The 23,355-nt window shown below is 42.1% G+C and overlaps 1 protein-coding gene across 1 annotated transcript in view; it reads left to right on the top strand.

The window, feature by feature from the left end:
* Positions 1-23,355, top strand: part of MYCT1 (MYC target 1) — a 50,214-nt gene that overhangs the window by 18,456 nt on the left and 8,403 nt on the right. The window contains exon 2 of the mRNA XM_024212371.3: positions 10,878-11,045. Coding sequence (XP_024068139.1) covers positions 10,878-11,045 — 168 coding nt within the window. The remainder of the gene's footprint in view (positions 1-10,877; positions 11,046-23,355) is intronic.

Below are 23,355 nucleotides of genomic sequence, written 5' to 3'. Positions count from 1 at the left end.
GACTGCCTACCTCCCTACATTTAAAGTGGTAAAAGGGGGATGGGTCCTGTCCCTGGGGTGGGAAGCCCAGGGGAGTTGCAGCACTGCTTGGTTTGTCCTGACTCCTTGATGGTGGGGCAGCCAGCCAAATCTGAGTGAGTGACATTGAAACCTTGTACTGCAGGGACCAGGTCACAGTGCCCAGAGCAGGGAGTTGAGCCCAGTCAGCCCTATGGGACAGGAGCCACTTCAGCTGGGACAGAGGGCTTCGGGGGTGGGGGATGGGACAAAGCAGGACAGTCTCATGAAACCCAGGAGTAGTGGGAGGTCTGTCACTCAGGGGGTGGAGGAGAGTGGTAGTCTGGGGTCAGGCTGAGAGAGAGAATTGAGGACTAGCATGGAGCTCCTTCGTCTTGTGTCACCACCCGCTGAGCAAACACCTGCTGCTGTTCTTTCCCTGCTTAGATCCAGCAGTGGGAGCAGCCAGAGGGAAGAGAGACATGGGGCTACTCCTGGGAGAATTCTGCGCCACTGTGCAATGCAGAATTTTGCAGAAATTAATGTTGTGCGTGCAGAATTTCTCCCCCTCCCACCCTCCACCACAGAAATGGACTGCAGTGCTGCTAGCCACCACTAGGGCTACTGGACTCAGCAAAGCCCAGCTTGCACATAGAAGACACTGCTGGGAGAGGGAGCTAGAGGGTTCCTGACAGCTGCAGTTCCCAGCATGCCCTAAGGGAAGGAGAGGGCAGCACGCAGGAAACTCTATGCAAACCTGGGACTGAGCATCAGGCTATTTCTCCCTCTGGATCCCTGGGCTCCGGGGGTGGGGAGGGAGATGGGTGTCTGGGCAAGGGGGGGCCATGGTTGGGCTCTGGAGGGGAGGGGTTATGGGGGTCTGGCCCCCTGGCTGCACTCTGGGGAGGGGGCAGAGAAACAGGAACTGGGTTGTCATAGGGGTTTCTTTAACTCTCTAATCCTAGGGGGACTTTTGTGTTTGTATGTATTGTTGCAAACATAATTGCTGACAGGTATTTTGAAATAAATTACCAACATAATTGAAACTGGTGTGATTATGTAGTGTTATTTTGACAAATAAAATTTGCAGAATTTGGGAGAATTTTAAAATATTGTGCACAGAATTTTTAATTTTTTGGTGCAGAATGTCCCCAGGAGTAATGGGGCCTGGCTTCAGGCAGCTGGGCCCCACAGCAGCCTCTAGAAGGCCTATAGGTGGAACTGCAGCTGAATGCATGACATACAGGCTAAGCTGTGGGCAGGAATGACAGGGCTGGCAACTGAGACTGTCACATAAGATGTGTAACACTGGAAAGCCCTGCCTTGTAAACCTAGAATGCTCCTTCAGGAGGATGGGGAGGTGGGAGGGGGAGTGTTTGATAAGGGACTTTAAAAAAATAAAATAAAAAAAATCCATAATATGATTTCCCCAGCACCACCAAGAAGGAAATTACTTAGGTGGCACAGAAGAAAAACAAAAATTCCTAAACTGCTTTTGTTAGTTGTTTGTACATTGCCTGGTACCATGGGGCCATAAGTCTTATAGCAACTGCAATAGAAATAATAGAAAATAAGCTATACCTGGACATTATAATCCTGATTCAGCAAGGTACTAAGACACATGTCAAACTAAGCACATTGAAAGCAGGGGGGTTAACCGTGTGCCTAATTTTAAGTATATGATTAAGTACCTTGCTGACTCAAACCTTCAGTGCATGGGGTCCAGACCTATATTCCTCACACCCTGTGCAAAACTTTGCAAGGATGCAAGTTCAGGCCCTTAAAATATACTTGGTTATCATATCATACCCTTCTGTATTATATCATTTTCCATCAGATCACTGATAATATAGAACAGTGATACATACAGCAACAGAAATAAATTGTTTATCATTTATATCCCAGAATGGCTTGATTTAAGATAAAAATAGATATTCTGCAATTAGTGAGTGGTCAAAAAAAAAACAAAAAAATACCCCACCCCTACGTAAATCAGTAAATGTGAGGCCCAAGAAAATTAAGCATTCAATGATCGCTGAAAGGCATTTCCTTCAATTGTTGGTCTTACCTCCACTCTTACCCTTTCCTCCGTGATTTCCTTTTGTTCTAAATTTCAGAAAAGCTTTATTTTTCCAGTAAACAATGTCTTCATAGTGTTAGTAAACCAATTTATCTCCTCTGATGTAAAAAGCCACCATGATCAAAAGTTTACCATTGTTTCCTTTAGCATTGTGTGCTTATAAATGGTCTGGCTCAGAAAACAAACTTTTACTATTGTAAGTCATTCAGGTAGTAAGATGAAAGAGGGATTTTCAGCCTAGATCGGCACCTAAAGAAAAGCAGTCCTGAAAAATTAAACAACTTTAACACCTACATGAGACCCATTAATAAAAACCAAACCAGGGTATACTGCAGGTGTTGTGGCAGATCATCCCATGTGGGACGGTTTTGTGTCTCCACAAGCCAAATCCACCAGCTAGGGGGTTAATTGGACCCAGTATCTGAAATTAGACTGGGAGCAAACCCATGTTAAATCAGTTCTGAAAAAAGTGTTTGGAGGTAACTTTGTAGTATTGGAAACAGTAATACTAGAAGCAGCAACAGCACGGTTTTGCTCATGGAATCCTCCCATTAGATCTCTGGGACAGATTTCAGATACACAGCAGCAATAAATATTAACATCACTACAGAAGTATTTATCTTTCCATTAGTATATGGAATTTTATCCTAAGCCCACTGATGTCTACGGAAGTCTTTTTATTAACTTTAGTGCCTCTTGAATTAGGCCCTTACATAATATGTGTACTGCATCCACAGCTGGGAAGCATTTCTGAAAAATGCAATGTCAAATTTGGTCCCAAAAAGAGGTTTTTTTATGCATCGCCCCATACATTCAGATTCTGCTCTCAGCACAGGTTAAAAAAAAAAAAAAAATGAAGACTATATATTCCAGGCCACGGTAGAATATGGGCAATAGACAGCAGGATCCACCTGTTCAACAACAAACCAGTTATGGAGCTATGTGTGATGATGATGATGTCCTTCGCGACCGAAGATGACATTGACAACAATTTTAAGTCTTGTGAGTATGGTTGTGGCTAAAATGGCTGATGTGAGTGGCAGTCCTTTCCACATGAAGAAGTGCATAGGTAGCTTGGTGCTGGGGAAGGGATTACAATCTGCATCTCCTGAGTCCGCCACTGTTTGACATATCCTCTGTGCCTCAAGATCCATAGGGCAGTTAATCTCAGACTGGGTAACCCCATCGTGGACTACTGCTTGCCAGAGTGATCTGTCTGTTGCTGATGACTCCCAGCGGTCAGCCTCAATGTTGCACTGTTTCAAGTTGTGCTTCAGTGTCTCTTTGAAGTGTTTCTTCTGGCCTCATATGCGGTTGCCCACTTTCAGTTCACTGTACAGCAACTGCTTTGGCATTCTGGTGTCGTCCATCCTCAACACATGACCAGCCCAGCCTAACTATGATGCACTAAGTATGGCTTCAATCCCTGCGGAGTGACCATGTTCCAGAACCTCATTACTGGTAACTTTATCTTGTCATATGATGTGACTATAGCACACTGATGTCATATATGGAACTTATCTAGCAGCTTTGTGATGCCTGTAGCAAGTCCAGGTCTCACACCCATACAAGTTGAGTAGCACAACCACTTTATAGACTTAACTTTCTTTGATGCTTAATACCATGTTGCTGCCAGACTCTGCCTGATAGTATCAACAAAGTTCATATTGGCAGACTATAGACCAGGAGCTGATAAGTCGTAACAATACACTACCAAGAGAGCAGAAGCCTGTAACAGCATTCAGCTGTGTGTTACTAAAGTTGACGTTTGGTTTTGTGTAGGTGTAGTGAGGCGGTGTGGCTCCTCGCCACCCCGGAGAGGGACGAGCCCTTCCGGACACCAGAGTGGGTGGAACTAGGGAGCTCTGAGCCCGCCCCTCAGAGGGTCAGGTGGCATCCTGGAAGTACAAAGGCTCAACCTCAGAACTCACTGGAGAGACAGCCGCTGGGGAGGCCAGATGCCTCCGGCCTGGCCCACGGCTGGGAAGCCCCTGTGGCCCTAGGTGCACTCAAGGGCTGGCCTGACCTGCCCCTCGCCCGCTACCTGGAGGAGTTGCCGGGCCTGCCCCGAGCCAACTACCCAGAGGAGTTGCCAGATCTGCCTCTCGCCAACTACTCTGAGGAACCCATGGTGCTGGACCCTACAGAGACACCACCGTGACCCAGGTACCACCAGAGGGGGAGTCTGGAAGTAGCCCAGGGGCAGCCGACCCTAGTCTGTCTGCGACACTGCCAGAGCCTATGTCAGTGTGTTATTATTAGCCAAGATGGTCAGGGATGCAACTCCATCCTCAAAGTGTCCCTAAACCTTCAACCGCCAGAAGCTGGGACTGGAGGACTTGATAGATCACTTGAAATTGCCCTGTTCTGTTCATTTCTTCTGAAGAATGTGGCTCTGGCCACTATCAGCAAAAGGATACAGGGCTAGATGAACCATTGGTTTGACTCAATATGGTCATTTTTATGTTCACACATCAACTATTATGCAAGTCCATGTGTAAACAACATTGCTCAGCAATATGTTTGTGGTTATGTAAGATGTCAGGTCCTTTAAAAACTGTTTGGCAACTTAGGACACATGTAATTCTGCTCTGATATATGTCATGTAGTTTAATAGGTAAAGTAGACTCCTTGTCTTTCAAAAAATTCATCTCTCTAGGTTAAGCAGCAGAAGCATCATACAACATTTAGGCAGATCTATGAAAGTTATTTTTCACTGTCCTTTGAAATTTCAGGCCTCCTTGAGGGTGAGCAAAATTGGTATGATTTTCTTTCATTGTTTTTAAAAATAACAGATGATGTGTAAGAACCCAATAGATCAAAAATGGTTTTGCCAAGATATAGTAGCTGGATGCACAATTTATGTCCCTCATATATGTTGGTTTTAAAATGCTCATAGACTTTAAGGCCAGAAGGGACCATCATGATCGACTAATCTGACCTCCACACATTGCAGGCCAAGAACATTGCCCAACCACTCCTGTAATAGACCCATAACCTCTGGCTCAGTTACTGAAGTCCGCAAATCACGATGGCTACAGCAATGTTATTTTCTATTGAATGATTTTTCATTTTTCCACAAGGGAACATAATTTTTCCTTCTGTGTCGTAGGCTATGGGGGTGGGGGTTATGCAGTATGGTAATACAAACAAATAGTTAATAAAAGGTGCAGCGAATTCATATGTACACACAGCAACATCAGATGGAGAGAGCTAACAGCCTCTCCCCACCAGGTTTCTACATGTGGTTGTTAAAGCAGGCAACTGTGAGAGAAAGACATCAATCATACGGGCATGTAAGACAGCCAGATACAGATCAATGCAATATAAATGAAATACCAGAGAGGAGCTCAAGCTGAGTAATTAGTATCATACTGGAGTTGGCAGGTAGACCAGTGAACCTTTTTCCCCCCCTCTGTGTGTCTCATTCTTCAGCCCCACACTGAAGTCAGTGGGCCGCAGAGATTTGTTTTTCTAGAGAACAAGAACATCACTCTGCAGTTCTGGGCTGGCAGGAAGAGAGGGGACTCATCTTCTCTGCCTCCTCTCCTCATCCTCAACTAAATTCCACATGGTTATCACATTCAGTGATATTCAAGATTCCAAGGTCTTGTGCTGAATGTTGGACCTAAAAACCTTGAAAAAGTGTCTCTTTAAATTAGGCATATTCACATCCAGCAATGTTGCATTGTCCCATCACTAGTGTAGTGCTACAGAAATGGTCAAGAAGTTGCTTTCCTTCTAAGCTACACACACACACACAGAGAATTTTTCTGGTAAGTATGATGAAAAGCAGTTAAGTCTTTGCCTTTACTGGAAACCAAGAACCCTCTTCCCCTCTTGACATGCTGATGCTGTCTCTAAAAGCCATATTCTTTTAGCATCCACTGAGGGACAGGCAGGCTCAAAGAAGCAACATGCTAGAGACATCATTTTGAAGATAGGTTAAGTAGACAATTTAATATTCTCAGTGAAGATTAAGCTCCACAGCAACTAAACTGCAAAATCCTGCATTGAGTCTATGGCTTTGTTCATGCACAAATGAATCATTATTGAGTGTAACTTTCAGTGATAATTTCTTTGTCATTTACCATATTATGACTATCCCTTTAAATAGATAGCCCACTATGAGATGGGAGCATTTTTTCATCTCTAGTTAAGGAAAAACAATTATTCCTCAGTTGTTCTTCATGCCTCTGGACAGCTGTAAATGAACCAAGGACAAATCTGAGATGGCTGAAAAGTGAAACAATTAAAGGAAATCCCAGTCTAAATCAGAGCCTTCAGATGGAAAGAGTAGAATAAATTACTGCACATACTCAAACTGTAGTGTGTCTCACTCTTTCCTTTCAGTGAGCTTTATAGGCTCTTGAACGGCAAACAAAGGATTTCAACTTCTCTCAAAAGAGTTCAACATAAATACATACAGTGCATTAAACCCTGAAAGGTGCTAATAAAATGGGGCCTAGTTTTCAAAAAACAGTTAATATCTCAGGGCAGATGTACATTGCTAATTTATAAATGGAGATAATGTCAATTTCTGCTTCTAATTACTCTGGTGTGAATCAGAGTAACTCCTCTGACTTTGGTGACAATGTGTAAGCACAAAATTTAGTTCCCTTTTATTGAGGGGTGGATGATTTAATTCATTTCAGTGGAGTTATGTCCACATCTACCAGCAATGAATTTGACAACTTGTCGTCCACTTATCCACCATCTCATGTCTGTCTGAAGTCAGTGGGCCAGATTTAACCCATCCTTACTCAAGCTGAGTAGTATTTTAGTAGTCTTGTTTCCAATAATACCATTTGCAGAGTAAGGTAGTTCTCAATATGAGAGAGTATGGCAGAATTTGCCCATTGAAGGAATGCAGCAGCATTTCTAAAAACCTATAATCAGGACATTCAAAACTTTCACCACTGTCATATTTTTAGTAGTGTTTAACATATAGAGATAAAATAGGAATTGCCATACTGGTGAAATTAGTGGTCTAAATAGTCTGGTATTCTGTCTGACTGTGGCCAATACATGATGCTTCAGAGGAAGGTGAAAGAACTCCAATGATGGAATAACCTGCCCATAGAGAAACTTTCTTCCTAGCCATCACCTGTTAGTGCTTAATTTACATCATGAAGCATGAAGGTTTATATTCTACAGTGGATGTTTGCATTATCCATATAGATGTCCAGTTCTTTCTGAATCTTGCTACGCTCTATTTCTGAATGATACTTAGTAATAATAATTCCCATAGACTAATTATCCATTGTGTAAAAAAGATTTACTTCTATGATTTTAAAATGTGTTACATTACAATCTCATTGAATATCCTTTTGCTCTTATATTATGAAAGGGTAAGGCAGAACAGTGACCATATGACTCTCTATACCATTCACTAGTATATCTTTATCATGTGCCCTCTTATTTGTCTCCTCTCTAAAATAAACAGTCCTAATCTTTTCAAAGAAATGGATTTCATACTTCTAATCTGTTTCATCACCCATCTCTGTTACCTTTCTATTTATTGATAATTGGAAACTGGATAATTACTATAATAGATAGTTCATTCATTTTGGCAACATGGTATGAAAGGCATCACTATAATGTTATTTCAACTAGATCTGCAGAACATTTCCAAAATCAGCAAATTTTCTTATGTTCTTTATATTGACCTTGATTGCCCTTCTGTTTACTCATCTCTGTATGTTTAACATCTCTGAAAAACAGGCCTCTTTTGATTAGGAGCCTAGACATGGATGTAGGCACCAGGTTTGAAAGTTCTGGCCACTGTATTTTATGATCTCTTTTCAACATACTCCAAAAGGGATGATTTAGATCTTAGACTTGTTTAGGAGAGAGAAGACTTCTTCCCTATTAATGATTTTCAAAATAATTCATACTTCTGAAAGTCATGCCTGCTTCACTTAGGTGTCTAATACTTGGCCCTAGGTTTGAAAATTTTAGTCATTGTGTTTTCACTGGCAAGTCATGTTTCTTTCTTTAATACATTTTAGCTTGGTGTAACATCAGATTTTAGAATCAGTAATATTGGTCCAGAACCAAATCCTCAGATCTAAATATGCCTGAACTTTAGGGGTTTGGAATTCAAAGCCAGACATGGATGATGTAACTGATCCCATTGTCTATGAAAGGCTGAACTACACCCCACAAAAACTCTGGAAGAGAAAAGAGGTTTGAAATCTGCACCAGAATTTTATAGATCAGGCTTATCACTAATTTGCAGGTGCATTTAAGAAGTAAGAGCTTTTGCGCTAGGACCTGCAATGTTTTCACAAGAATACATGGTCATCTGTATTCTACTGCTCCTTCTACATTTTCACTGAAATATAACATATAACAATGTACATACCATTAAGTGTCTTGGTTATATTTTTGGGGCATAAAGGGTATATTATTATTACTATTTATTAGGGCTGTCAATTGATTGAAAAAATTAATCACGATTAATCGCACTGTTAATAATAGAATACCATTTATTTAAATATTTTTGGATGTTTTCTACATTTTCAAATATATTTATTTCAATTAAAACACAGAATACAAAGTGTACAATGCTCACTTCATATTTATTTTTGATTACAAGTACTTCTACTGTAAAAAACCCCAAAAGAAATAGTATTTTTTACATTCACCTAATACAAGTACTATAGTTCAATCTCTTTATAATGAAAGTTGGACTTACAAATGTAGAATTATGTACAAAAAACTTTCATTCAAAAATAAAACTATGTAAAATTTTAGAGCCTGCAAATCCACTCAGTCCTACTTCTTGTTCACCCAATTGCTTAGACAAACAAGTTTGTTTACATTTGCAGGAGATACTGCTGTCCGCTTCTTGTTTACAATGTCACCTGAAAGTAGGGTGACCAGATAGCAAGTGCAAAAAATCGGGACAGGGGGTAGGGAGGTAATAGGTGCCTATATAAGAAAAAGCCCCCAAAATCGGGACTGTCCCTATAAAATTGGGACATCTGGTCACCCTACCTGAAAGTGATAGGCATTTGCATGGCACTGTTGTAGCCAGCATCGCAAGATATTTACGTGCCAGATGCGCTAAAAATTCATATGTCCCTTCATGTTCAACCAGATTTCCAGAGGACATGCGTCCATGCTGATGACGGGTTCTGCTCAATAACAATCCAAAGCAGCATGGACCACTGCATGTTCATTTTCATTATCTGAGTCAGATGCCACCATCAGAAGGTTGATTTTCTTTTTTGGTGGTTCGGGTTCTATAGTTTCTGCATCAGAATGTTGCTCTTTTAAGACTTTGAAAGCATGCTCTGCATCTCATCCCTCTCAGATTTTGGAAGGCACTTCAGATTCTTAAACCTGGCATCGAGTGGTGTAGCTATCTTTAGAAATCTCACATTGGTACCTTCTTTGCGTTTTGTGAAATCTGCAGTGAAACTGTTCTTAAAATGAACATGTGCTGGGTCATCATCCAAGGCTGCTATAACATGGCAGAATGTGGGTAAAACAGAGCAGGAGACATACTATTCTCCCCTCAGGAGTTCAGTCACAAATTTAATTAATTAATGCATTATTTTTTTAACGAGCGTCATCAGCATGGAAGCATGTCCTCTGGAATGGTGGCTAAAGGCTGAAGGGGCATATGAATGTTTAGCATATCTGACACATAGCATATCTGGCCAGCTACAAAAGTGCCATGCAAATGCCTGTTCTCGCTTTCTGTTGATATTGTAAATAAGAAGAGGGCAGCAGTATCGCCTGTAAATGTAAACAAACTTCTTTGTGATAGCGATTGGCTGAACAAGAAGTAGGACTGAGTGGACTTGTAGGTGCTGAAGTTTTATTTTTGAATGAAGGTTTTTTGTACATAATTCTATATTTGTAAGTTCAACTTTCATTATAAAGAGATTGTACTTGAATTAGATGAATTGAAAAATACTATTTCTTTTGTTTATCATTTTACAGTGCAAATATTTGTAATAAAAAATAATATACAGTTTGATTTCAATTACAACACAAAATATATATGAAAATGTAGAAAAACATCCAAAATATTTAATACATTTCAGTTGGTATTCTATTGTGTAACAGTGCGATTAAAACTGATTAATTGCGATTAATTTTTTAAATCACAATCATTTTTTGATTGTGTGAGTTAACTGTGATTAATCGCCAGCCCTACTATTTATTACTTCTTTTGCAGTGGTAGGTACAAACTCCAAGCAGGGATTAGGGCCTCACAGCACTAGGCAGCGTTCAAAACACAAAAATAGATTGTTTTCTGGAACATGGGCTCTTTCCTCCCCACATACATCCTTAGATTAACAGAGGAACTGTGAAGTATAGTAATTAAAAAGAAATATTCATATGAGTGGTCAGACTGTCAGGCCTAAGCTTTTGTGCTAGTTGAGGAATAATGGAGGGTAACAAATAAAAACATACTCTCATGAGACACTTAAAGAAAGGATATTTAATAAGACACCAATCCTGCCTTCCTGGTATATCCAAAATTCCCCACTGAAGCCAATAGGTGTTTTGGAATGCTTAAAGCAGGCAGGATGAGGGGAATTGCTGTGGGGCAGAGGAAGGAACCTTCATCTCTCTCAGATGACTTTGGATGCAGTGGCAAGCTTCAGAAAAGGAGGAGATTTGGTATTGTTTTAAGTCAATTCACTCCTTAGCTGAGGAAATGACGAGAGGGAAATTGTCCCGTCTCAGGAACCATGTGGCACTCCAAGATAAGCCAAACAGTTGCTAATTTGAGTCTAAAAGCAGGAAATGTGATACTTTTTATTTCCTTCTATGCAAGCAAAACAATGTGACTGGCTGCGTGAACGCATTTCTTCTCCTGCTGAATCGCAGACATATCAAAATCTAGTGCTTCATCGTGGACATACCAGTTTCGCATTTATTATTTTGGATGTTATGGATAAAAACAGTACTCATTCGGATAGTTCATGGCCGCCAAACTTTTGGGGTAAGATTTTTTTTTTTTAACTAGAGTATTATTAGTAGGAATTAGAACACAAGTATGCCACCAATTACTTTGTAAAATGTCATGTTATCACTGGGGCAGATTTCTAGAATTATTACCACTGAAACAATTAATGGATTACTTATTTTTGTGGTGCAAATATTTTCCAAATGCTCCTTAATGAAGTGTCAGGATAGTTTCTTAATGAATACAAACAGTTGAGATCTAGCAAGTGGGTTTTTGGGCCAGCTCTCACCCATGGTTTGATCCAAAGTCCATTATTGAAGTCAATGAGAGTTTGTCAATTGATTTCAATGGTTTGTTAAGCACCTAATCTCAGTAATTTAATGAAACTGCTCACATAAGGAAAGCAAGCAGGATTTGGTCCATTTTCAGATGAAAGGGATGTAGCAAAGACTAAAGGAAGTGCAATCTTTGGAATAATCGGTTTGTCTTTCCAACCTGTGAAAGGTTTCGAATAAGCTGAGAGCCTCACAAAATCAACTCGTCTTCACTGTCTCTCAGAATCTGACCTGTTCTTTGTCCATTAACTCTAATGTGCTATCGTTAAAAACTGGGAAGGGTTCCTTAACCAAAATATATTGGGTATGAGACAGGGGTATTAGTAATACCAAAATTGAGTAGGTAGATTCACAAAAAAAACACCAGCAGCAACCATGGAGATCACTTCACTCCAAAAAGTCCTAAAACTTGCCCTGCTTTGCGTTACATAAGTCACATATTGTATATTTGCCTATTTTATTCTTACCATCCCTTGTGATCTTTTCAAGAGACCTTGCAATATGTAAATCTACAAAATAATATACGTTAAAAACAACAGAGGCCTCCTTTATTATGAGGATGCATTGGGAGTAAAGTGGGAGATAAGCTTATGGGACACTTTTGAGGGAGTTCCTTTGTGTCACCTTGTGTGAGTAACAGGCCTTTGAGTGCCAGTCTCTGATTCCTGTATTGATACGTGCATTTCATAGGATGTGCTCTCCTTGTTTTGTGTACTGTCCTCTGGTATCTGAAGCAAAGATGACTGCCAATTTTTAAGAGGGAAACTGCATATTTTTGTAAAGTAGCTATTTCAGAACAGGAGTGAAAGAGTGCTTTCATATAGCCGATACTTTGAGAATCCTTGAGTAGGAGGCAAACCCCAGATTTTATTCCATTCTGAGCCAGGTATCCAGAGGGCTATATTTTCTCTCTAATGGAAAAATCCATCAGAAGGACAAAGTTGCATGAGACATTGTGATTCACAATCCAGAGTTTCTAACTCAACAGGTACTGTGGTTTTCCAGCCAGAGGAGTCTGTGGACAAGGTCCTTCATCTGCACTGAGGGCTGGGCATCTGCTCTACCCCTTGGGCCTAGGGCTGGCACTATGGCCCCCTTAGTAGCTGTATTGCCATTACTTTTCTGCTCACTTTTGGTGCCTCCCAGGGCTTGCCAAACCCCTAATTCTTCCATGCTCATGGCTGACTGTACAGAATAGCACCTGCACAAGTTGCTATAATGCTGAGAGAGTCAGCGTTAACTTCCATAAAAATTTTCTTGTGTTGGTGCCAAGGAATTGATATTGCACAGCACCACAATTCCCTCCACTTGGTGGCACCCACACAGTAGATCAACTTCTCAGTGAACCATCCAGTGTTCCCGTGGAAGGGCTTCCATGATTACAGAGAGAAGATAGAGATGCCTCTGGCTCAATGCTTCTCTCCCAAATAGTTTTGGGACATAGCAGTGGGATTGGCACTTCTTTCTTTCCCACCATATCATGTGGGAATGGGTGGAATAGGAAAGGAGATCAAATGGCACTGATTTTCAGGAGATGTCATCAGTTAAAATGAGGATATAGCATAGCTGCTTTCAACAAACTCTGACTTTAAGAATACATTTTACACTCTCTTTTAAAGAAGCATATAGTATTGTGAGCACTAACAAATTACTTAGACCAAATCCTGCAGTAGTTTACACACAGTCTTAAATTTACTCTTGAGAGTCATCCAGTTGGTTTCAATGGGATAATAAATGTATAGACTTAAGTGTGTGTGTAATTGTTTGCTGATCAGGGACTTACTAGAGGTGGACAAAATTAAATATTGTAAAAACTGTTAGAACAATTCACCATCATTATTAATCTATTGTCCAGTAGCTGGTATCATACTCTGGAAATTATCTACAGGAATCCTGTTTTCTGGAACTCTTGAAGTTTCCACTGTTAACTTGAGACTATAGCTCTTTTAGAAGTGATTTTAAGAATTTTAAAACAATGAACAAAAGTCAAGTCTCCACTGTGAGACTTACTGTTTGTTTATATTTGAGCACACATCATTCTTTCCCAAACCAGTCCATGCCACAGTATATTATTAAAGACCCACATGTAATGGGGGTCACTCGCCACTAGGGTGCCTCCTCCTGGCTATTCAGGGAATTAGCTCCATCCTGATCTGATGCCCCTTTCTGTCATTTGCTCTCACTGCAGCTCTTTTTGCTCTCTGGGACTCTCTCTTCATGACTTGGCTCTCCAGGCAGATCACTATCGGTGTTTCCCCTTTGAGGTATTAAAGTCTCACTAGATCAGCTAGCTTCATGCCGCTCCAGACAGTTTTCCAATCCAAGGCTAGGTCCTAGTCCTCTTTCTCAGTGGCTGCAAGGGAAACTCAGGCCAACCCTGTACTCCGGGTTCCAGTCCAGGGACCCTATGTCTAGCAACTATGGTCTGCTTGCTCCCAGGACTCCTTTCTACCTCTCTGCTCTATTTCCCCCCCAGTTTTCCAGCCTAAACACTCTTCTTCCAGGAAGCAAGTGTACTATTTAACTGTATAGCCCCAAACATCCTCCCTTCTCCCAGGAACTAACTACAGACTAGTTCCCCTACAGACCCCTTCTGGTCTCAGCTTGCTGGCTTTGTACAGGCCCAGCCTATACCTGCTCAGCTGAGCTTCATCTTCTGTTAGGGTTTGCCTGTCCAGCCTAATTCTTCCCCAGGTGCAGCCAGTTCCCTTCCCCCCTTCAGGTGAGGTGAGGAGTGAGCACCCCATCACACCAGCTAAGCAAAGTTGTGTAGATATATATGATAGGAGCAGCATATATGCACAGCTAGGTTTGAGTCATGTTATGTGAATTGTGTTAGTAGTCTCAGCCCACTTCCTATTAGACAGCTGTCCACATCATAAAAAAACACCTTGAGAAATGACTCCCCAAACCCAACATACAGGACAAATACATGAATAAACTGTAAACAGAATAATTTGGTGGGAATAAAAATCATGAGGTTTTTCTATTAGGTATAGAAAAATTGATTTTAACCTCCTTTCCCAGTGTACACTTCCATGAGTTTTGTAATAGATGTCATGGCCTTGTGACTAAACTTCTGTTTAATAGGGAAACCATAGCAAACATGTGATACCTTCTCTTTCTGTCACCTAGAGGTACTTAGCAAGGTTGCTGTAGCCTCTGGCAGCTCTGCTCCTTGCCTAGCCAATTAAAGAGATCTCAAGAGGTGCTTCCTGGTTGCAAGGAGGAATTTTTTTTTCCACTTGGAAAGCAAGCACATGCCTGTCTCAAACAACTTGGCTGGACTAATCCGGCAAGGAAGAAACCTCCCCCTGTAGCCACGTACCTCTTTTTGGATCCCATCTGTTTATGGAATCATAGAATCATAGGGTTAGAAGGGACCGAAAGGGTCATGTAGTCTACTCCCTGCCAAGATGTTTTGTTGCCAATATACTCTCTCTGGGGGGAAATGGACATTAGGTGTGAAGATGCAGTAGTACCAGTTTGTATAAATGAGGATCAGACTGCCGTCTCATCAGAAAGGTGGCTACGGGCTCATGGATCTCACTGAAATACTACTGATGGAGAGAAGTGCTGGCATGAAATGTTGTAGGATAATCTAATGTATCTGTGCATTTCTTGTGTACTCACTAAATATGGCATCTTGGGAACAGGGTCTGGGGCATCTTCCTCCATAATTCTTTTAGAAACTCACTCTGAAAGTGAATAGTTATGTGTCTTCCATTCCCCACTTTCTGAGTGAGTCTCCCACTCTTCCTACTGTGTCTATCACTTCTCTTTTCATTGTCACTTCCTTTTAGGCACACTTTCACTTCCCCCATGCTCCTTCTACACTCTTTGCACTCCTCCATTTTACCCTTAGCAGTACAGCATAACAGTTCCAACAACTGCTGTGACAGTCTATATCCCTATGTCCACCCTTTTTACAAGACTATGATGAATTTTGTACAAAGTAGGCCTTGTGAGGTATCATTTGAAAACTCATAATATGCGGATCATTACTGTCCTAGTAAAATATGTGTGGCAACATATTATGTAAAGTTATAAGATTCTACTGTATGGCTTGACTAAGACAGGCTCCAAGTTTAGAAAAGCAGGCATAAACCAGTTCCTCAGAGACAAAAGGCAAATTGATGCCTCAGCCAGGTGTCAACAAAATCAAATGGACTATCACCTGGGTAAGCAGCCATTCTTTGGCAGGAAGAAGGGTGTGAGCAATAATTTTACATCTTGGCAATGGAACAGATGGAGGTTCCTGTGCAAACAGACTGACTGTCGCCTGAACCCCAGCTGGAGATGATTCACAAAGAAGAGAATTGTTATAAAAAAGGGGAGCAAACTCCCCTGATTACCTCTTTCCCCTCCTCTCTACTCATGGCATCAACAATATTTGAAAGACAAAAGAAGCCTTATAGAACTTGGGGAAGGGTCCTGGCTGAAAGGATTCCAGACAGACTGCTGTAAAGAGCCTTTGCTTTTAATTCACTTTAGCTTGTTCACTTAGCTATTAATTGTATTTTACCTTTAATTTTCTTATAACCAAATTCTGACTTTTATGCATCATTACTTGTAATTTCTTAAAATCTTTCTGTAGTTAATAAACTTGTTTTATTGTTTTATCTAAGTCAGTGTGTTTGGATTGAAGTGTTTGGGAAACTCCACTTGAGTTAACAAGGTTTGTGCATATCATTTTCTATTAATGAAATGATGGACTTTATATGAACTTGTATTGTCCAGGAGGGTGCTGGGCAGTAAAAGACGCACATTTCTGGGGGAAAGTCTGGGACTGGGAATTTGCTGGTGTTTCTCTGCAGTATAATTCAAGGGTGGCAGGCTGGCTGGCTGAAGCACTCTTGCAGTATAGCTGGGGGTAATTTACCTGGTGGAGGCTGTGTATGAGCAGGCCAGGAGTGGTTGCTCTCACAGCGAAGCATTGTAAGTGGCACCCCAGGTTGGAGAATTGAGGGCACACAGCTGTCCAACAGTCCAGATTGTACCCTGGAGAATGTCACAGCTGCCTTACTATCTTGCTATAGTTACGGACATTGAGAGCCAGAACCTTGAGTCCATGTGTGGTGCACATGGGGTGGGAGGGCAATGGTGGCTTTAACACATCATTTTCTTACCTAGTCCCAGGGCTGTTCTGTGCTGGGCCAGATCCCTGGCACAACCTGAAGAGGCCATTGTTCTGGCAGCCCATGATCACTAGGGTGTATGATGGGCCAGACACAATTCCTGTGCCAGCAGATAGGAGGTGGGAGGACAAGGCACAAAAGCTCCACACCACCTGAAGTTCTGTTATGCAGGGGCACTCCCCAAGAGGCCAGCTAAGCCAGCTTTAGGGCAGCTTTGCATAGCTGGAGTGGAACAAAGCAGCTGGAACACACCCCACAATCAGGGCCTCAGCCTCCATGTGCTGCGTCACCCTTAGTAGCCTTGTTTCCTGAAACAATATTACTGGTTTTCTTTTTTAATCATTCCATGCTGTAATGGCTGTTTTTTTATACGGTGTTTTAATCAGTGGGGATGAGCCAAACCTGTCTCTGGGCAGGATGGCTTAATACCTCAATTGTAACTTTCCCTGCAATCGTTTTCTTTCTGTCACTTTTCTAGGACCCGTATTATGATGTGGAAAACCCAAAGATTAAAAGATGCCAACCCTCCAAAACATATCACCCCACTTACCACAGGGGGCAACTTAACTCTAAGCACCTTTTTCCCCCCCTGCAATTGTGACCTCCTTCTGCAGAATCTTTGGGCTGGATTAAGACTGACCCCAGCCTAGATTTACAACTGGGATGTGGGGAAAGAGTGTAAGGAGCCTCTTCTGGCCTTGCACCTCCTGGGCAGGCATGAGACAATTGCAGTCTTTACAAACCCTTGTAGGTGGTAGCAATCCCATGGGACCAGAGTGGGGAGGAGAAGGGCTGTAGCCTTGCGGCAGAACTATCCAGCCATGCTGTATCATCCCAAAGTACAATCCCTTCCAGAGCTCTCCCTGGGGCAGTAGGGCTCTCCACCACTCCCATCATGAACTAGTAGCTAGGAGCCATGATGGAGCCTTTTGTATGCAACTGAAGATATTGTGATGGCACAAAATGCACATATGCAGTAATTCTGATGCCTGGGTAAGCAGGTTATCTATATATAGTACAGTATGTGCAATGTGGATGAATTGATGTTGCTCTCTTTGTCTAAAAATTATTTATTTTAATTGTTTGGCCATCTTTAATTGTCAACCTCACTGTGGGTTTTTTAAAATTAATTACCATATATAAAATATAGATTAACTCAGTAAAGTGTTTATGTAAATATCAAGCCAAATTTAGCAACAGGATGTGGAGGAGTAAAGAGGGCAAAGCAAAGAGTAGTACTTTTAAGCAACACGGGGGGGAAGGGAAGGGAGGGTAGAGATTTAGTGAGCTGGTAATATCCCTAAATTCTTCCCAGAACAATGTGTCAGCATCTCTCATAAACTGCCAATTGGAGCATATAAACCCCACACTGACCATACCCTCCCAACTGGCAGACCCTCCCTTCTGGAGCTAAGGGTCACAAGCACGTGAGTTAGCCAGCCTCCCAGTTCTATCAAACAACAGATGGCTAAAAGTGTACCGTGTCTAGCTGCTATGTAGCTGTGCTTGTAGCGGGTGATGAGGAGACACTCCTTCCCCAGCAGTGAACCTGTGCAATAGAGGGCAGGATTTTACTCCCTGATTGAATACTCTGAAATGTATTCAGATTCCTGGGTTAAGGAGCCCATTTTAGGGTGAAGTGTTAATTTTTTTCATACCCAATGAGAGATTAGAAGTGCTGTCTTCTCTTGGGAACAACCAGAACTTGGTTCTGTCTGGCTGCAGCAGGTAGAGACTTTCTATGGAAAGAATTACACTGTCAGACAGTGTTTCATTAATAGCCATGGGTAGCATTTGGGGCACTGATAGCTGCGGCAATTCAGAGTGCTGTAGAACAAAGATGAAGAATGATCCCGTGGTTAGAGCCTAGCCTGAGACTTGGGAGACTTGCTCTGGCACAGTCCTCCTGTGTGACCTTGGGCAAGTGACTTAGTCTCCCTGTGCCTCAGATCTCTTTCTGTAAAATGGGGATAGTAGCAGTGCCCTACCACACAGGGGTGTTGTGCGGATAGATACATTACAGATTCTGAGATGATCAAATACTATGGTAATTGGGGATACCTACGACAGAACACAGAATCTGATAGACAAAGAGGCAGACTGATGTGTTTTTTGTGTGATCCCCTGGAAATACACAAAAATTGTATAGTTGTTTAACAGTAAATCTATTTTAGGGACAGAAAGGAAACCTATATATCACCAAAACTGAAACACTTAAACAGCATTATGAAAGAAATGAAGGAATCCTAGAGCATGATTAGATAACTCCTTTTTTTTTTCTCCACCTTACGAGCAATCTCAGATACAATGTGCCTCCAAGACCTTCTTCCAATTCCACAGCGAAATGTTACACCGTGACATGAATTTGATAGTGATAAAATTTCTCCTTTGACTTATCAAAAGATTTCATTTGTATGAGTAATTCTGTTTTTCTTATTACTGGAGCATAGTAACAATGTGTTTACATGGTGCATTTGTGGCAATTGGGATGACTCCGATTGCAAACTCGGTTTCGATTGTAAGCCCTTTGGGTTAGGAAGTGTGCATACAGTGCCAGCACAATGGGGCCTCCTTTGGGCCTCTCGGCACTACTGCAATATCAATGAATATAATAATTGTAATCAATATAAACCTTGTCTAATGGAGACTGAAAGCACTGGAAAGGCTATTTTTTCTGAGGAGGGATCTAGAATGTGTGTATTCCCAGTGGTCTCAGTGTAACATTTGCTAGATGGCTTCTGGGGCAAGATGGGTCTCTCTGGATGAAATGCCAATTTCCTGCTTTCTTTATTGGAGCTGATATAATTCAATGCAAACCCATAAAGTATTTAGGCCCTGATCCTCAGGTTCAGCTGAGGAGTGCACAGTATAGCTATTCACCATTGCACTCCTCAAGTGCTGGGCTGGCTGGCTGCTGATCTGATCAGGCATAAGCTAACAGCCTGAGGGCTGCCTAATGATTCCGATAATAACCTCAAGGGGATGTTATGGCATCCTCTCATACACTGGCTACCTCTCTTACACTGGCTGAAGTGAGGCAGGTTGGTGTTTTAGCTATTATACCAGCTCTACACCACTTGAGGGTCTTCCTTTTCCCATCTACATTGACTTTAGGGTGATCTGTACTGGTGGTATGGTGAGGTCAGTCACGTCCATCAGGATTGCACCAAAACATAGAAAGCAATCCAAATCACACAGACGGCAATACAACATTCAAAGACTTCAATCCTCAGTGCACCAAGAGAACTTCCAAACACACTTCAGTGAAAAACTGGCCATATGCACACCTGGAAATGACAACACAAGTGTTGAAGACTGGGAAGCCCTAAAACAGACCATCCATGTGGTTTGCGAGGAATCCATTGGCCTTGCTACCCGCCGCCAACAGGACTGGTTTGACAACAACAACATTGATATTATAGCCCCTTTGGACCAGAAGAGAGAAGCTTTCTGCGACTGGCAAAACCAACCACTATCCAGTCAGAAGCAGAGCTCTTTCCATCAGCTCAAAGCTGAAGTTCAAAGGAGGATCTGAAAAATCAAAAACAAATGGTAGGAGGACAAAACAAAAGAAATCCAAACATTCGCTGACAGACATGATATGCGGAGCTTTTTTTGTGAGACAAAGACCATGTACAGACCTAGCTCATGTGGCCTCACACCTCTGAGATCCGAAGATGTAGTACCCTTCTTAAAGATAACAAATCCATCAAAGAGCACTGGAAGGAACACTACCAAAAGCTTCTAAATCAAGAATCGACTGTGACTGATGACACCATAGACTCCATCCCTCAGCACCCAATCTGGGAAATTCTTGCTAACCCACCAACACCAGAGGAGGTCTGCAAAGCAATTAAACAAATGAAGAAGAATAAAGCACCAGGTCCTGATGGCATACCAGCTGAAAGTGGGGGGAGAAGCACTGACTAACAAGCTTCACTTGCTGCTTCTCAAAATCTGGCGCACTGAAGAAATCCCTTCCGACTTACGTAATGCTAACATGGTCACCATTTTCAAAAAGGGGGACAGGGCCAACTGTGGCAACAATTGAGATATTGCCCTCTCTCCATCGCTGGGAAGATTCTTGCTAGAATCTGACTGAATCGCCTGCTCCCTCTTGCAGAGGAAGTACTTCCAGAGTCCCAGTGCGGCTTCAGACCATCACGAGGCACCACGGACATGATTTTTGCAGCCAGCTAGGGTGACCAGATGTCCCAATTTTATAGGAAAGGTCCTGATTTTTGGGTCTTTTTCTTATATAGGCTTCTATTACCCCCCACCTCCTGTCCCGATTTTTCACACTTCCTGTCTGGTCACCCTACAGCCAGCAGATCCAGGAAAAATGTTAAGAACAACAATAGGAGCTGTATATGGCCTTTATCGATCTGACCAAAGCCTTCGAGTCTGTCAACCATGAGGCTCTGTGGAAAATCATGTCAAAGTTTGTCTCTCCAAGCAAATTTATCATCATTGTAAGACTCCTCCATGACCAGATGACTGCCTCCATCCTGTGCAGTGGCTCTATCTCTGAGCCCTTTGTCATCCGAACTGGCGTAAAACAAGGTTGTGTACTGGCACCCATCCTTTTCTCCATTTTCTTAGCAGCTATGAAAACACTAACCCAAGACCGTCTACCACAGGGGATTGGCATCCAATATCGGACTGATGGCAACCTCTTCAACCTTTCTCATCTCTGTGCCAGAACTAAAGTAATATCGGCAACAATAACAGAACTCCAGTACGCACATGATTGTGCTGTAGTTGCACACTCGAAGTAGGATCTTCAAACAGCCCTTAATTGCTTCAGAGAAGCTTACAAAAGCCTAGGGCTAACTCTGAACATCGGCAAAACAAAAATTCTCCACGAGCCAGTCCCCAGTCAATCACCAGACCCAGCAAGGAAGATCTACATTGACAAAGAAGAACTGGAAAATGTAGAATACTTTGCCTATCTTGGCAGCCATCTCTCACAGAGGGAAGACATAGATGTCGAGATTCAGTACAGAATTCACTGTGCCAGCCTTGCCTTTGGCAGACTGTCTTGCCAGGTATTCAACAATCACAACATCAGAACACATACTAAACTGTTAGTTTACAAAGCGGTGGTAATCCAAACTCTCCTCTATTGGTGTGAGACTTGGGTGATCTACAGAAAACACCTGAGAAACCTGGAATGCCAGCACCAGCACTTTCTTCAGAAGATCCTAAACATAAAGTGGGAGGATCATCGCACTAATGTCAGTGTCCTCACAAAGGCCAACATCTTGGTCAGGCTTGACAAAGCCCTGGCTGGGATGATTTAGTTGGGGATTGGTCCTGCTTTGAGCAGGGGGTTGGACTAGATGACCTCCTGAGGTCCCTTCCAACCCTGATATTCTACGATTCTATGATCTTCAGTGTTGAGGCCCCGATTATCCAGCACCAGCTGAGGTGGAGCGGGCACTGTGTGTGCATGCCTGATGTACGCTTACCACAACAACTGCTGTATGCCCAACTCAGCAAAGGAGAAAGGAAACGAGGAGGTCAAAAGAAACACTTTAAAGACACCCTCAAGATAAATATCAAGAGATGTGGCATCGACACAACACACACTGGGGGACAGTAGGGATAACTGGCGAAGACTTGTCAGAGAGGGAACGTCCACTTTTGAGGAAAATCGCCTTGTTCTGGTTGCAGGAAAATGCCAGAAAAGAAAGGAAAGACAACAGCCATGCAGCAATCGTGGCCCAACCCTGTCTTTCAACCATAGGCGCCAACTCCGTGGATGCTCTGGGGCTCAAGCACCCACAGAAAAAAAATAGTGGGTGCTCAGCGCCCAACAGTCAGAACTTGGGTGTGGAATGTGATGATTTCTGTGCTGCTAACAACTTCTGCCCTTGGGGCAGGGAGTTTGTTTATAAACAGAGACAGGGTGATTAAGATAACAAAAGGCTTGTCATTAAATTAAATTAAGGATCTTTAGGTTTCAGAGTAGCAGCCGTGTTAGTCTGTATCCGCAAAAAGAACAGGAGTACTTGTGGCACCTTAGAGACTAACAAATTTATTAGAGCATAGATGCATATGCATCCGAAGAAGTGGGTTGTAGCCCACGAAAGCTTATGCTCTAATAAATTTGTTAGTCTCTAAGGTGCCACAAGTACTCCTGTTTTTTAAGGATCTTTAGATGATCCTGAAAGCATTCCCAGGCACTCCAGTTAAAAGATAGGAAACAAAGGGTAGGAATAAATGGTCCATTTTCAGAATGGAGAGAAGTAAATAGAGGTGTCCCCTGAGGGCCCAGTGCTTTTCAACATATTCATAAACAGGGTAAACAGGGAGGTGGCAAAGTTTGCAGATGATACAAAACTACTCAAGATAGTTAAGTCCAAAACAGGCTGCAAAGAGTTACAAAGGGATCTCACAAAACTGGGTGACTTGGCAACAAAATGGCAGAAATTCAATGTTAAATGCAAAGTAATACACATGGCAAAATATAATCCCAACTATACATACAAAGCGATGGTGCCTAAATTATCTGTTATCCATCAATAAAGAGATCCTGGAGTCATTTGCAGTACTCTGGAAGCATTATGTTTCCAGAGTACTGCAAATTCATAAAAATCCTTCTCACTGTGCCTGTATCATCTTGAACTGTAGAATGCTCATTGTCCTGCTTCAGAAGACTTAAAAATTATCTCCAGTCATCAATGGGATAGACACAACTGAATAATGTAGCGGTCCTTAACGTGCATCAAAATAATACCAGGGAACCTAGATGTAAATAAGATTGCTGACAGTGTCATCCAGAAAGCTACAGTGAGACATAATGTCTTTAACTGGGATGTTAGTGAAGACAGCTTGTAGGTGATTGCAATGATCTTAATATACTGTAAT

Source organism: Terrapene carolina, unplaced genomic scaffold (assembly GCF_002925995.2).
Source record: "Terrapene carolina triunguis isolate 2854851 unplaced genomic scaffold, T_m_triunguis-2.0 Scaffold85, whole genome shotgun sequence".
Classification (NCBI taxonomy): domain Eukaryota; kingdom Metazoa; phylum Chordata; order Testudines; family Emydidae; genus Terrapene; species Terrapene triunguis.
Note: the sequence above shows the minus strand (reverse complement) of the source record. Positions and strands in the feature narration are given on the sequence as shown.